Below are 16,398 nucleotides of genomic sequence, written 5' to 3'. Positions count from 1 at the left end.
AACTAATACAGAACTGCAAATATACAAGCTCTTCTGTTTTGAAACCGAGTAGCATCTAAAGAAACTCGGTTAACGGCAACTCACTTGACAAGTCTTGATAATAAGCTGCTTGGCAGAAACTTCAGTTGGCCAGCGGTTATCAGTTTCCATCCTATAGTTTATAACATGATTCTATCTGTTTTTTTTTTTTTTAATGTTTTATTTTTGAGAGAGAAAGAGAAAGACAGTGCCAGCAGGGGAGGGACAGAGAGAGAGGGAGACGCAGACTTCGAAGCAGGCTCCAGGTTCCGAGGTGTCCGCACACAGCCCGATGTGGGGCTCGAACCCACGAATCACGACATGACCTGAGCTGAAGTCAGACACCCAAGCAACAGAGCCACCCAGGTGCCCCACGACGATTCTACTTCTAATCACGGTCAATTTTCAAAGACTCCAGGCAACAAGAATTTCTCTCTCCAGTCAAATCAAGAATGCTGCACCGTCTTCTATCACCTGATGGTGTAAGGCAGGAACCCACATCTCTGCCCCCAGCTGGCTCATCTCATGCCCACCACTTCACTGGGATTGCCCGTTTCCTCGGCAGTGCCCCTCAGTACGTCCTCGGGGAGGGCACAGGAGTGTGCCCCATGACACGATACTGCTTAGCACAGCATCTGACACACACTGGCTGCTCAATAAATAGTTCTGAGCAAATAAACACATGAATGAAGGAAAGCTGAACAGCCAGGAACGGTGTGTACGTGCGTGATGAGTGTGTGAGCGAGCCGCGATGCTCTCGTTCACCACCATGGAGCACATTCAGGCCACAACTCCTGCTCCACATAGAGAACTTACTACAATTTTTAATATCTGAAAAAGGGTAGCCAAGCAGGAAAACACAGCAAATCCGACCTCTCAGAAAGTGATTCACACAAGGGTACCGATCTGTACCGATCTAAGATTTGGTTCACCCAGGCCCAACGTTTCTCACAGAGCTACGGACTTTGTGTTAAATTCGTATCATGGCCAATTTCCCCCACCCGCTCCCGACATTTCTTCCCAAATGCTGCAGATACTATCCATTTTTAAAAGGACATTTATGTATCTTACAACAGGACTACGTAAAGCATACAGATAAAAGTATAGAAATTGACCCTTTTGAGATGCATCTCAAATTAAAAAAAAAAAATGTAGCAATAAGGGCTCCTGGGTGGCTCAGTCAGTTGAGTGTTCGACTCTTGATTTTGGCTCAGGTCATAATCTCAGAGTTTGTGAGTTTGAGCCCCGTGTCGGGCTCTGTGCTGACAGCACGGAGCCTGCTTGGGATTCCCTGTCTCCCTCTCTCTCTGCCCATCTCCCACTTGTTCTCTCTCAAAAATAAACAAGCACCAAAAAAGGTAGCAAGGATTTGATAAAACCTGAAGATAATTCATGCAAATAATTTTTTAAAAGCCAAAGCAATACTAAAAAGGGCTAGTTTGAGACCAAAACTTTCAAGGCAGGGTGGTATCCGGCAATTAGCAAATCTGCTCTTGCCCTGAATAATTCATCTTCCAAAAAAAGCACTCACAGGTCACAAGCACGTTCTTCACACAAGACGTGCACTTCAAAGAAAGAAGCCACGCCTTCTCCGTGTTCTTTCTTGCCACTTTACATAAAAGTTTCTGGACCAGGGTCAACCCGGAGACTCCCAACACGATATGAGCAGCCCGTGTATCCCCGCGTTCACGCTGTCTTCCACAGCTCAGAGACTCTCTGGCCGCGGTCAGCAGCCGCCAGCTCAGTGCCCAAATCCTGACATCACTCTTCCCCTGCTGGTCCCAGAACACACACAGCCCCAGCTCATCTCTCCATTCTTTCTGCGTAACCCTCCACTGAACGCAAGAAACACGACGCGGCAGTTACGGTTAAAACTCTCGCAAAGCTTGTCTCCACCTTGAGTTTCCCATACTCACTATGGGGGCACCGTCAACGGGAACCTTGCACACAGCTGCCCCGGCAGGACAAGCCACCCCGTGCATGGGGTTCAGAGGCTGGCAGATGTTGATGTAGAAATCGGGGCCGGTGTCAGAGGTGTCGTCCTCGCTCTCGTCATACGCCTCGTAGCCCCCCGTACGGTGGATGAGTGGGGACAGGTCAATAATGGAGCTTCCGTTCCTCACAGAACATTCCGTCTGTCACACAGGGAAGACCTCGCTGGAGTCTACAGTGACATTCTCCTAATCTCCACTCAGTTACCCACGGGAATTTAAAAACTGAACAGAAAAAGCACGAAATATGGATGGATGTCCCCGAATTCTCGGTTATAGAACACTGGGCACCTTCAACCGTTCACTGTCGCGACGACCACGGCTGGATAAAAGATGCTGGGTACCCATGGGTGGGGGGGGGGCCGGGGGTCGGTGAGCTGCAGTGGCACTCGTGACAGAACCGGGGTCCCCCGGGCTGCAGGCAGCCCCAGGCGTCAGGCAGGCACTTCTCAGAGGCCACACGTGCCCAGCCCCAGACTCACCACCTGCTCGCAGGCCAGAGGCGTGTGCCAGGAAAAGAAGAGCGTGCACGTCTGCTTGTCGAGAGAGATAAGCATGGGCCGGTTGGTGGGTCCGGCCTCAGGCCTGCACACGAAGCTGATGACGCTCTTGTAGGTGAGGCCGGATTTGGACGGACAGGGCGACCCGTCCTCGTACACCAGCTGTAAGACCTGGTCCGCGTACGTCAGCCTCTTGTTCGCCTTGCCCACGCTGATCCTGGTCTGCCCAAAGCAGGCCCCTGCACCGGACGCAGAGGGGGAAGAAAAACACACCATTAGGGATTCACATGACTGGCCTTCCGAGGACCGCTTTCTGCAAATGCAGATGCTTAAATCGGAGCTAACGCTCAGAATTCTGAGCGTCCAATGTGGTTTCGACAGGTGTCACGTCTCTTCACGTGGCCACGCGTTTCCCCCACGTGAGCGGACTGTTACGGCAGAGAAGGTGATCGACCTTCGGATCTACTCCTCTCTTCCGGCACAGGAGTGCAGAGGTCGGGACAACCTCCGGGCAGGGACAGCCGGGCCACAGCGGGAGGCCGCGGCACTTACCCACGCCAGGAGAGCAGTTCTCGTTCTCCCCGCACACGCTGATGTACACGAGCCCCTTCTCGCTGTATGCGGCCGTGTACCCGGATTTGCCACTTAAAGAGCTCAGGTCAAACAGATGTCCTACGAGGGAGAGAAGGGACGGACGCAGTGACGCCAGGTCGCGTGGACTCAGGAGGCCCGCTGCCAGCATCCTCACACACACATCACGGTGGCCATCGGGGCTGCTGACGTCTCTCCAGGAGTCCCCTCCGCCCCCCTCCTCAATCACAGACGTGGCCCTAAAAGTGCCCCTGGCCAGCTAGGCTAGATCATGAGGCTGCAGTCCCCAAGTTTATGGGATGGCTCCTCTTGACCCGGAAGACAGCGGCTCCACAGCCTCCCCCTCCTCCCCCCGGGCTGGGCCACAGCAGCCAGTAGGGTTGTGGTGGGATGCGGGGGGACCTGATGGCACCCCTCCCGCTGCCAATGAACCCACACCTCTCTGGGGCCCAGGCACGGACATTCAGTCGAGGTCTCCTAGCTGTCCCCACGTTACCACTGGAAGGTTAACAAGGAGACTGACTCTGACAAATCCGCAAGCCTACAGCTGGTGTGACTGGCACCCTGGGAAACAGGAGTCACGGACCGCAGCACGGCTCTCAGGGAGAGGGGCTGATCTCCTCACCGAAGGAGAGCTCTGAGGAGACCCAAGGGGGGGAGACCCAGACGCCAACGGGTACGCACACGACAGAATGCGGCTGCCCAAGGCTGTCTGGCTCCCTGGCTTCAGGTTGGGTCCCTCGCTACGGGGCACTGGTGACTGGCAGTGTCCCTCATTGTGGGGGTGGGTGACCGTCAGCATCCCTCCCTGTGGGGGCAGGTGACTGACGGGCGTCATCCCTCCCTGTGGGGGCAGGTGACTGACGGGCAGTGTCCCTCCCTGTGGGGGCAGGTGACTGACAGGTGGTGTCCCTCCCGATGGAGGTAGGTGACAAGCAGCATCCCTCCCTGTGTGGGTAGGTGACTGACGGGTGGTGTCCCTCCCGATGGAGGTAGGTGACAAGCGGCATCCCTCCCTGTGGGGGGGTTGGTGACTGGCGGCGTCCCTCCCTGTGGGGGTAGGTGACCGACTAGCGGCGTCCCTCCCTGTGGGGGGGTAGGTGACTGGCGGCGTCCCTCCGTGTGGGGGTAGGTGACCGATGGGTGGTGTCCCTCCCTGTGGGGGTAGGTGACTGACAGGCGGTGTCCCTCCCTGTGGGGGTAGGTGACCGACTGGCGGCATCCCTCCCTGTGGGGGCAGGTGACTGACGGGTGTCGTCCCTCCCTGTGGGGGTAGGTGACCGAATGGTGGCGTCCCTCCCTGTGGTGGGGTTGGTGACTGGCGGCGTCCCTCCCTGTGGAGGTAGGTGACCGACAGGCAGCGTCCCTCCCTGTGGGGGTAGGTGACTGACTGGTGGCGTCCCTCCCTGTGGGGGTAGGTGACCGACTGGCGGCGTCCCTCCCTGTGGGGGGGTTGGTGACTGGCAGCGTCCCTCCCTGTGGAGGTAGGTGACCGACAGGCAGCGTCCCTCCCTGTGGGGGTAGGTGACTGACTGGTGGCGTCCCTCCCTGTGGGGGTAGGTGACCGACTGGCGGCGTCCCTCCCTGTGGGGGGGTTGGTGACTGGCGGCGTCCCTCCCTGTGGAGGTAGGTGACCGACAGGCAGCGTCCCTCCCTGTGGGGGTAGGTGGCCGACGGGCAGCGTCCCTCCCTGTGGGGGTAGGTGACTGACGGGTGGTGTCCCTCCCGATGGGGGTAGGTGACAAGTGGCATCCCTCCCTGTGGGGGGGGGGGGGGGTTGGTGACTGGCGGCGTCCCTCCCTGTGGAGGTAGGTGACCGACGGGCGGCGTCCCTCCCTGTGGGGGCAGGTGACCGACGGGCGGCGTCCCTCCCTGTGGGGGCAGGTGGCTGACGGGCGGCGTCCCTCACCTGTGGCAGGGTTGGTGACCTGGCAGTTGTCGTGCACATTGCTCCTCACAGGACAGGCGGCGGCTGTGGGCCAGGAGAAGGTGTACTCACAGTCCTCCACCGCGCTGATGAACATGGGCCTGGAGTTCTGCGAGCAAAGGACAGAGCGCTGCCAACAGGGCAGGTTTTCTACAGGACGTCAACCTACGCCAAGCAGCAGCTTCTCCGCAGCACCACGCAGGACGCGCGGCAGCGTCTGCGTGGGGTGAGGGCACATTTCGGGAAGCCAAGGGTGGAGACCCGTTCCTGGTGTTTCGCCGGGGGCTTAACACGTGCAGAGCAGGGGAGACGGACCCAGGGCTGGAAATCCGCTAGGGCGCCCACGGACACTTCCCCACAGCTCGGGCTGGAAAGGAGGGCGGAGGCCTCGGCGGGCGAGGGGGCCCGCAGGGCTCCGGTGCATCAGGAAAGAGTAAATAGCTGATAACATCGTGAAAAGCAAAGGACCTCAAAATCTGCTACTGGAGGCGAAAAAGCCAAAGAACGAGCCACTTATTCTACCCACCCGCCGCGCATCCCAACGCTTCTGCCGCCTGGCCACAGCCCACGTGCAGCACGGGGCACGGCCTGGGCAACCGCGTGCACAGCCCCTGGCGGGCCACCCCCGCGTCCCCACCCCGCGTCCATCAGCTCTCTTCTCTGCCCCGAGCCTCTGCCCGGTTACGGAGCTGAGAATATCTATCGGGGCCCGGGGGTCCAGCCCCGGTGGCTCACGTGTCCAGTTTCCTGAGGAGGAAGCCTCGGCTGCTGCTCCCTTAAGAGGGCCGACCTCTGGCTCCTGGGGCTCCCTGGGCGGCTCCTATCGCTGCCGGCCAAACAGCTGGAGAGAGCGGGCGCCCCGTCCTAACACGGAGTGTGCTGGTCCCACCTGTCCGTATTCCTAAACTGGCTACAACCCTAGTCTCACAGCAGCACACGGGGCTTCATCTTAATCTCACGTGTGGAGACGTTCCCGTGGCGAGAAACAGTCCCGAGAAACCGTTCATTCAGCCCACACCTGCTTACCTACACATAGCAGCCCATTGGAGACGGGCACGGTCGGCAGAAACGAGGCCGGCCCCCCTCTGCCGTGCCCCTACCGCACCCCGGCAACGATGCGTGGCACCCTCTTACCTCCTCCAGCTCCCTTCGGTTTGGCAAGATGGGAATAGCTCATGTTATTAATGGGTAAACAGCTTAGGATGGTTAAGTAATCAAGCAAGTTGCACAGGCAGGAAGCGGGCGAGCTGCCCTGAACAGAGTTTTGTCCAACCTTCTGCTTCTCCCGAGCCACGTCCGTGAAGACAGAGGGCGGGCTCTCAAATACTAGTTTTCTCCACAGCTTTTGGGGGACCTTCAGGGAAACCACACTTTAAACAGAACCAACTAACTCTGAAACTAGAAATGCCAGGTCAGGCATGCCAGAAGCCAGAGAAGAGAGGTGCCCCACGAGCCGCAGGGCTGGGGCAGGGCTGCCGGCACCCACTGTCGTGCGGGGGCAGCCTGGGCCCCTCTGCTCACATCCCAAGGGCAACAAGACAGTCTCACTGGCCCTTGGATTCACGCTGCCCGCAGAGCACCAGGGACTGAGAAAGCCATGTCACTTACGACTTGGCTCTCACTGCAGGTGAATCGGATGGTGGTCGACTTTTTCCGAATCTGGTCTGGACACAAGTCCCCATCAACGTACTTCAGGATGGTGCTGCCGTCTTTCCACTGCGGCCCGTCCCTCACCCGGCCGAGGTTCACGGGCTTGGAGCTGCCCAGGAGACACACGGCCGCTTCGGGAGGGCATGGCTCTGTGAGACAAGACACAGGTAAGAGTTACCTCCCGTGATTCTCCCGTCTAGAATTTATCAGGCAGGTAACGTCAGACACGCCACGTATTTGATGCTAACGGTGACTCCAGAATAGCTCTTTCTCTTTCACGTAAGTGACACGACAGTGATATCACAGGACTTCTCAGTTAAATGCTGTTTTACCATAGATGGAATGGGGGAGGCATGGGGTGCAAGGAGATTCCAAGGTTCAACAGACTAAATTATTTCTGAACCCCAAATATGATGCAGCTGAACTACCTACATGAAGCCAACAGAACATTTTTGACAGCCGGCACTCATATACCATCTTTAAGAGTTACCAAGAACTCTGCCAATTTCCCGATCCCCAAAATGTCTGTGCCATCCGCCCAGGAAAAGAACTAGTCCCACTTCCTGGACTGGGAGCCACACAAAGTGAGAAGGGGACCCATGGCCTTAGATGTAAGGACCACCCACCCACATTCCTCTCAAGAAACACAGAAAGCACACACCGATCTCTGTTTCACACCCTGTGTCTCCTACCCTGCTAGGAAATACCCGCCACCATGACCATCTCCACCTACCTCTAACCCTTCACGATCAGTGTTCCTAGCAGAGTCTCCAATGCTGATTTATCCTGGACCACCCCAGGGATCAGTCATTAGCCCTTAAATAATTCCTCCTGCCGCCCCGTGGCCAAAGCACTCGCGTGATGTCAAGGGGGATGCACTTTCAAAGAATCCTGCTCCCACTTGATCTTCCCCCAAACTGACCACAGGCCAACAGCCCACCAAGAGTCCTCTCTCACCCGAGCCAGCCTGGGGAGACAGAGACTTGCAAACGTTGATGAGGTAGTGCTCAGTGGCCCCTGTCCTCGTGACGGCTTCCCAGTTGTCACTGTACCTTGCCAGCGACGAGAGGTCGAAGCTGTTGCCAGCCCTGTCTCTGGAGGGAAGAGAGCGCTGCCATTAGGCTCACGTGTATTCAGGGTGCGCACTGAGCACTCGGTCTGGAAAGGACCAAGGATTCAAGGTGCAGTCTGTGGCTGACGTCCCAGGACTCCGATCTCACCCCGGGACAGAACTTCACACTGGACCTCTCCCACCACCTCGTTCAGCAAAAGTCTGTATTCACCCAGAAAAGAGCAGAGATCAAGCCTGAGAAGTGCTCCCCACGCTCAAGCCAGTGAGAGGACAAGAGCAAAGAGCAGGCCACTCAGAGCTCCCTCGGGGCCAGCTACCTGCTGTTGGACCCCAAGGAGACCAACGGCCACTGAAATAAAAATGAACTGGTGTCGACACTTCTCGGGCTGAACGTTTACTTACTACACAAATCCCAAATAGAACTGTTACTGAGGGCCAGCCCCACACCGGTGCAGTGTTAATGGTGAGCAAGACACACGCTCTGTCCCTGGGACACACCAGGTCTGGGTGAAGACAGAGACGCGGTCACAGATGGCACTTGATGAGGACTCAGGAGATAAGAGAATGGAAGCATTCATTCATTCGTTCAAAAGACAGGTGCTAAAACTGAGGGTACTGTACTGAGCAAAATGGATGAAAACCACCTGTCTTATGACACAGAAATTACCAGTAGAAGGAAAACACGATAAATAGAATTAAAAAAAAATTTTTTTTAAGTACACAGTATATCAGATGGCAATTAAAGCCAAAGAGAAAAATGAGGCAGGGAAGGGCGATGTGAGGTTTGGGGCCGGTGGCAGAGAAAGGCTGAGGTTTTAGATGGCACGGTCAGAGAAAACCTTATTGACAAGGTGACCTCCTTTTACACATGTTTGCGCTCCTATAAATTCATTACAATATGCACGTATAAACTTCCATTTTAACCGGTGATTCCGTTTTCCTTTGATTTCATTAATTCTCTTAAAAATTGTGCATTGGGGCAGCTGGGTGGCTCAGCTGGTTGAGCGTCTGGCTCTTGGTTTCAGCTCAGGCCACGATCTCACGGTGCGTGGGACCAAGCCGCGCGTTGGGCTCTGCACTAACAACACAGAGCCTGCCTGGGATTCTCTCTCTCCCCCCCTCTCTCTGCCCCTCCCACGCTCATGCACTGTCGCTCTTTCGAAATAAACAAAAAAATAATAAAAGTAAAAACTGAGCATAAATATATTTGGTGGGAAAGGTTTCATGCACAAAAATAAGACTCTTTGTACACAAATCTCAGAAAGCAGAAAACAGTCTCCGGTGGCACAAAGAGAATAGTTGAATGAATTAGTCCTATCAGAAGGATAGTTCGTGCCCATTAGAAATGAGGAATGCATTTGTTTCATGTGAAAATGCTTAAGAAACATTAGCTGGAAAAGGTAACATTACAAAACAAATTCTGATTCAAAGTCGTTAAACACATATTACTGAATGTATGCTTTCCCACATTACTAAAACTTAAAAAGTTGTCACTTTACCCAGACAAAATGAGAGAACACAGCAAAACAGGGAAGGAAAACATGGAAATGACTACACTTTCCCCTAGGGCTGGATGCTGTAAGTCTGTGACCCTTTTCAGGTGGATCATCACAGAGCAGAAGTGACAGCACGTCCCCCAACCGTTGAGAACCACAGATGAAACCTCCAGGGACGGGACACGAGATGCCTATTTTGCAATAGTTCCAAGGGCAACCGCTGAAATGCACACACAGTAGAGGCCTCTACTTCACCTCAGGAGCTGCCAGTCACCCAGTCCCAGGAGCCACAGGCGACAGAGATCAAAAGAGCCCCTGACAGCCCCTGAGAACCTGCTGTCTGGGCACCCCCGACTGTCTCCAACGCCCCGGCCTCTGCACCTCCGCCCTTGTCCTCTCCACGCCTTCTCCCCGCCACACAAGCAGCGTGCCAGGGTGGAGCACAGGCCAGGTGACGTCCCGCTCACTCTACTCCACTCACACCATGAATCGCGCAAGGTTTTTCTTCTGTTCCAGTTCGCAATCACTTCCCTGTACGCATCTTAGCACAAAATAATCACCGAAACCCAAAGCTGTGAAGGGTTCAGGAGTTAACCTGATCCAAGTACTTGTTCGAATATGAAGAAATGAAGGCTTGGAGAAACCACCTAAGCCAACACCCTGTCCCCTGACCGTGAACTGTTAAAACTGCGCGCAGTTCACCAGCCTGTCCAAAGGAGTCAAGAGACGCGCAGACTTACTTGAATGAACACTCGGTCACGTCAAAAGGTGCGCAGGCATACTGCGTTCGCCACTCGAACACGTAGGAGCAATCCGAGGTCTCCCTGAGAAATACCGGCTGGAAAAGGGAAGAGCGACATATATGTCACATGGGACACTTCACGCAGTTTATCACACTTTGAATCTTCAGAATGGAAATAGTAAAGGAGGTGATGTCCGTTAAAATGCATACACGCTGATCAAGGTCTCGACCCATCTTCCGTAACTACTGCATTTGCGGTCAGCTGACCAGGGGCCTCTGAAACGCCGGAGCGGAGGCATCTCTCGAAGAGCGGGGCAGCCACGCCCGTGGGCCGTGACCTCACTCACCCTCTCCGTGCTACGGTCGCAGTAGAAGAAGATGGTTGTGGAGCGCTGGTACACCTTGTGGCAAGTGTCCCCCCCGGTGTAGTTCATTTTCAACAAGCCGTTCTCATAAGTCAGCTTCTGAGTGAGGAGACCTGTTCGGAAATGACCAGATTAAAACAAGGTTCGGGGCCCAAAGTCTCCCGGCCACGTCACGTCCCCCAAAGAAATCGCCACAAGAGCACGTGTGTCTAGCCTCCCAGCACCGGAGCCTACTCCCTGCCCCACTGCCCCGCAGGAGGAATAAAACCCGGCCTCCTCTTGTCCACGGTTACAGTGCTCTGGTCTCATGGTGGGCACAAGCAGCACAGGCTCTCATCACTAAGAGGATGGCCCTAGGGGCTGCCCACGCACTCACCACCACGTCGCATACTTCTTTTTTTTTTTTTTTTTTTTTTATGATTTGAGAGAGAGCAAGCGTGTAAGCAGAGGAGGGGCAGAGAGGGGGTGACAGAGGATATGAAGAGGCTGACAGAACAGAGCCCTATGTGGGGCTCGAACTCACAAGTGACACCATGATCTGAAGTCGGACATTCAACCGACTGAGCCACCCAGGCACCCCAGCTACTCCTATTTAAAAGTTCTCAAACTAGTATTACCTGCCCAGCTGCTGAGACGGCATCATGACCAACAGCCTACCCTGTAAGTTATAGCCACACCCTATACTAAACGCATCTCCGCTAACTTGATTCTAGAAAGTACTGGCTACTTCAGCGTGCCCCTGGGTTGCAATAAAGAATCGACAGCTGGAATTGCTAAGTAAGAACAAAATAAGCTCTAGCCACATGTGTCACGATGCATTCTGCTTAAGAAAATCAAGTGAAATCAGAAACGTGAGTATTTCACCCAAAGGCAGCTTTCTTCCTACTCTGGAAAGAAGAAACCTTCAGCATGAACCTTAATACGCGATTCCGTTCTTGCACAAAAGCGTAAGAAAAACCCACGGTACCTGCCACTTTGTGAAATCCCAGGGCTCCCCGCTTTTCCTGACACGATGAGATCACCTTGGACTTGTCATCCGTAGAGCAGACGTCTGAGGACAGCTTTCCACAGACCCGGAAATAATAGGTGTACTCCCCAGCACTCACGACCGTGTCATTGACGGCCAGAGGCTTCAGGTCGTACAAGTTGCCATGTCTTGGGTCCTTCACCTCACAGTTGTCTCCTTCAAGAACACACGGGAAGCGAAGGACCATTGCAGTTGCACACACACTCACTCTCTCGGGCAAAAACTCTTACAGTTTTTAATCACGTGAATACGGTCTTACAATAAGCATTAGATGCCATTTCCACATCATCCCATCGTGCTTGTAACATTACGCAAACTGCCTGTCAAACAGCGTTCTAGAAAAGCCTGGGTCACAGGGTGAAGGTCCACTTAACCACACAAAACCTCAAGTTACGGTTCTCACAGGTGAGAAGCCAATAAGCCGTCACTCCGAGTAGGTCAGGGAAGATGTCCCTGGTAAAGTTGGCAAGGCAGCGGAGTAAAAAACTCTAGGATAAGAAATTATCCATCTACTAACAAGCATCTCACGACCGGACATGTGGCCATCACTACGGGGTTTTGTACCCAGATGCTGGCTGGAATGTCTGCCCCTTCATCCCTTTGCAGCATCAGTGAGCCGGGCCCCAGGTCTTACCTTCCACTCTGACGACAGGACAGGCTTCCACCGTTCTCCAGATGAACACGTACTCACAATCATCCAGAAGCTGAAATGTTGGTGATCCCTATAACAGAAACCAACAACTTCTGTTTTTATCTTTTTTTTAAGCCAAAGATAGCCACAATTAATATCCAACCTTCAATCTCCATGAGAAAAATACATGAGCCTTATTAAACGTGTTAAGACCCGGAGAAAAACAGTACGTTCTAGTCAAATGCTACCGAAGGCCTACAACCCATGAAAACACAGCCAAGGGTGAAATCAGAGAGAAGGTTCAGAGGCTGAAGGGAAACAGGAAACGGAGCCACTGACAAGCAGGCCCAGTCCTCCCTGACGAGCTCACGCACCGAAGTCTGCGCACACTCGAACATTATCCTGGTCGAGAAGCGCTGGTTCCCACACCTGTCGCCATTGACGTAGACGATACTCAGAGACCCGTTGGCTGCGGCCTGAGGGCTGATCTGTACCACGCCCAGGTTCTGGCTGTTGTCTTCTGATACCAGGCAAGACCCCACTGCGCTGCCTGAAAGAGCCGGGAGTTCATCCATCTGGGGCGGGGGACAGCAGGAAGGCAGATGCGACTCGAGTCAAATGCTCACTACTCACCATGACATTCGGGAATATAAGGGAGGGGAGTGCAAACGCTCAAATAGAAAGTTCTCTTTCTTCCATCCGCGGAGGTGTCTACAGCCGCCCAGGGCTTCCTGACTTGGCTTAAGCCGCTTAGATCGTACTCGTTTCCAGCGAGGTCTGAAATACACGGAAACACACGAGCTACCCCCTGCTCTCTTGCCAGCGTTAGCACACGGGCACACACCCTGGCTGAAGACTGATGATGCACGAACTTGACGTTGTTACTAAGGAATCAGAAGGGCCCCAGGAAGCTACGAGGCTTTTCCTACACACATACACTGGCTCTGGCCCTCGGAACTGCCGTTCACAACAAAGTACCACTGACGTAGAGGTGCAGGGACCCCGCAGAGCACGAGGCGTCCTGGGGACACTGCTCAGCTCACAGAGCTTTAATGCCTTTTAGGTCCTCAAGCAAGAAGCTCTGAATGTATTTTACTTTCTTCCCCTGCGTTTTCTTCTGTTCATGAGCAGCTTCTGATTACAAAACGTAGCTTAAAACTCTTAATTACATACCCAGATTCTCTTTCAGAGAAACACCACAAGTGTGGGTATCAAAGAAGCACAGAACACAAACATGCTGCCTATAAAACACACCACACACGCACACGTGATTACACTTACGCACACATACACACACCCTTGATCCTGGTCCTCTCGGCCTTACCCGTGACCTGGCAATCCACTGGAGAAGGGACGCAGGCCAGTGCGGTCTCAAACTCAAAGAAAGTATCTCGGATTCCCCGGCCAGAGTCAATGTCCTGATGCAGGAACTTGGGGATTCCTGGGTAGGCATCATCGTTGCAAACAAAGCGGATGATAAAAGCATCAGCAGTCCCTGGGGAACAAGGGAGGCCAGGTTTTAAGAAACAGAGCAACGGGACAATGCCCCCACTGGAAAAAAACCTCACAGCCACCCTCTAAAACGATGACATCACAGCACTGGGTCTGTCTCAAGGGGGCTGATGTCAACTACAGAATGGCTGTGTTCACTGCCACAGTGACCCACACGACGACGGGTTTACAGAGTGAGCCTGACAGTCCTGCGGTCTCATATTCTAGAAAATATGCACATGCAACATCCTTTCCTCAACCCCAACGCTAGCTAACATCACCGGCTTATTCAACACCACTCGCTAAGTTCCTACCACACGCAGGAGTGAAAGAACCAGAAGCGATCCCTGCCCTCCCAGGAGCTTACACTCCAGCCCGGCGGCCCCAACACGAAGCACGTGGAATGCAGTCTAGGGCTCGCCAGACGGCGGGAAGTTGATGGAAGGAAAATGCAGCAGGCCCAGACATGAGAGACCCCCGGGTGGTGGGGGTTTTAAGGAGGGGGCTGGCCTCACTGGGAAAGGGACACCTGAGCTGATGCACGAAGAAGGTGAAGAAAGGGACCCCAGGGCCATCTTAAGGGGGGAGCACCTTGGGCAGGGGCAAGAGCAGAGACAGAAGCTCAGGAGGGGAGAGTGGGTGAGAGGGAGTCTCAATGGTTTCAGAAGCAGGAGGTCGGCAGGACTGAGCAAGAAGTGGGGATCCCGTCCCACAGCCTCTGTGACAGCACTGGCCTCTAGTCCGGGTGCACGTGGCTGGGAATGGCACGATCTAAACACTTGAACCATCACTCTGTTGAACAGAGTGCTCGGGGGTGGAGGGCGGGCGAGGGCAAAAACAGGACGACCACCAAAGGGCTCCTCCAGCGAGGGGGACCGAGGAAGCGTGCAGGCCCAGCGGCCGCAATGGGTGAAGACCCCACAGCCACCAGCACGTCATCTCCTGCAGCCATCCACAGAGTGGCAGGTAATGTCATCATCCCCATCTGAGACAGGAGGAGACCGAAGCAAAGAGGCTACACGACAAGCCTGAGGTCACGCAGCTTTACATCCCAGAACTGCCAAGGGGCCTAACGTTAGGAGCCTGGGGGAAGGACAGGCACAGGGACCGTCAACAGTGTGGTCCAGACACTTAACAGGATCACACGCGAGGGGCCTGGCAGAGCACAGAGGACTCGTGTGGGCGATGCCATGGCCCAGAGGCTGGAGGGCAGGGGAGGGCTGCATGGTCGCGTACCCTACACGCTCAGGAGGTTCACAGACACGCACAGAGCCACCAGGACACGCGTTAGTGGCAAAAATAACCTGGTTCTGAGCTCACCTGTGGAAGGGTAAAGAGGCCCCTTGTAGGTCAGAGTTATAAAGCCCTCAGTGGACAGCTGGAGGGTTTTCTCGAGTCCAACCTGCCTTTCTGGCTTCAGATTCTTCAGGTCTTTTGTCTCGGTTTCCGCCTCACAGCCAGAGGCTGGTTTTCCATCGAAGGTGCCACAGGCTGGCATTGTGCCACACACGTTGAACTGCAGGCCGGACAGCAAGAGCCACACGCCTTAACATAGGCCATGTACTCAGCACAAACAAGAGCCCGAGCAACTCAAACCCTGAGAGGCTAACTAGTTACTATTCAAGTTACCAATTTACACGTTTGGGCACTTAAATCCAGAAGTTAGTACACAATGCAAAATGCAAAATTCAAAATCCAAATGGCAACACGCATAAATTGCTTCTAGGGAATAATAATCACATATTTATTTACACAGCCCCGTATCTCTAAATGCCAAAGATGCATTGCATAGAACAATGCCCCATCTACAAGAGGGAACATGTACGTAGAGCAGACTATGACACCATTTTCAGTATTAGAGAAACTGTGTATAGTTGAAATGTCAGTTACAAGGAACCAGGAGCAAACATCCCCTGTACTTCTTAAAGACACCGGTATCGTTCTATCACGCAAATGAAGCTAAATATGTTCTGTGGTACAAAGACGCAGAAAGGAAAGACTTCTCTACATCTGTTAAGTGTTCACGGACAACGTGTACAAAATCAAGGTCAGCTTTTCTTAAAAGACCAAAGCTTCCTACTCGGGAAACGGCCCATCGGGACTACAGCCAACGCAGGTGCTCAGCAGCCGTGCGGGCCATGTGCGGGAGGCCGTGGTTAACGAAATTTGGACGTAGGTTCCCTTTCCTTTCCGTGGACTTGCCTGCAAGTGAACCACAGAGCTGAGAGAAGCTTGGGCTTGCTCTGCCAGGCTGTGGGCACCGGCTATCCTGCGGGCCTGCATCTGTAGGCCCCTCTGATCGGGGGTGTTCAGGCACCCTCGGAGATGTCGGCAGCTTCAGCAGCATGGGGAGGCCGCTGGGCATATCCGGGGGCCACCGAGCCCGGGAGGACCGGGTGGCAAGGGGACAAAGCCGGGCAGTCGGCTGGTGGGTGGCGCTGGCCTAAGCAGATGGTTCTCCTGGTGGCACCCAGGAGCCCAGACACAGCTGGCACCACCCAATGCCCCTGCTAGCGCACACAAGGCAGAGGCTCTCTGGGCTGCTTTGAGTGTGTTCTTTATAAGGGTTACTATCTTCCAGCGTGTCCTCTATGTGGGTCGACCACGTTCTTGTCTGCTTCTCACACTTACAGGTGGCCACATATACTCACACCTATTATAAACCTATTATAAACTGAACTCTGTAGCAGCAGTGTGGGGACTGCAGGTGGGTAGATGACCAGCCAAAGTACTGCTGAGGGACAAACCCTGTTCGGGTATCCCCCCAGCCTGTGGGACAAGCTGTATGCTCTTCTACACCGACAAATTCCCCTCTTGTGTCAAATTCACGTAAGACATTCTTATCCCAACTTCCTGTTCTCAAAGGGTATTCTCTCCTTCCCATGTGGCTGTGCTGC

At 54.2% G+C, this 16,398-nt stretch overlaps 1 protein-coding gene across 1 annotated transcript in view; it reads right to left on the bottom strand.

Annotated features, from left to right (window-relative positions):
• The window catches only part of IGF2R (insulin like growth factor 2 receptor), a 103,602-nt gene that overhangs the window by 19,898 nt on the left and 67,306 nt on the right, over positions 1-16,398 (bottom strand). Inside the window, exons 22-35 of the mRNA XM_078447533.2 lie at positions 14,822-15,017; positions 13,335-13,505; positions 12,644-12,787; positions 12,385-12,560; positions 12,014-12,101; positions 11,320-11,535; positions 10,335-10,465; positions 9,986-10,083; positions 7,635-7,771; positions 6,636-6,826; positions 5,010-5,136; positions 3,062-3,181; positions 2,492-2,748; positions 1,935-2,153 (exon numbers count right to left, since the gene is read on the bottom strand). Coding sequence (XP_078303659.1) covers positions 1,935-2,153; positions 2,492-2,748; positions 3,062-3,181; positions 5,010-5,136; positions 6,636-6,826; positions 7,635-7,771; positions 9,986-10,083; positions 10,335-10,465; positions 11,320-11,535; positions 12,014-12,101; positions 12,385-12,560; positions 12,644-12,787; positions 13,335-13,505; positions 14,822-15,017 — 2,271 coding nt within the window. The remainder of the gene's footprint in view (positions 1-1,934; positions 2,154-2,491; positions 2,749-3,061; positions 3,182-5,009; positions 5,137-6,635; positions 6,827-7,634; positions 7,772-9,985; positions 10,084-10,334; positions 10,466-11,319; positions 11,536-12,013; positions 12,102-12,384; positions 12,561-12,643; positions 12,788-13,334; positions 13,506-14,821; positions 15,018-16,398) is intronic.

Source organism: Panthera onca, chromosome B2 (assembly GCF_046562875.1).
Source record: "Panthera onca isolate mPanOnc1 chromosome B2, mPanOnc1 haplotype 2, whole genome shotgun sequence".
Classification (NCBI taxonomy): Eukaryota; Metazoa; Chordata; class Mammalia; order Carnivora; family Felidae; genus Panthera; species Panthera onca.
Note: the sequence above shows the minus strand (reverse complement) of the source record. Positions and strands in the feature narration are given on the sequence as shown.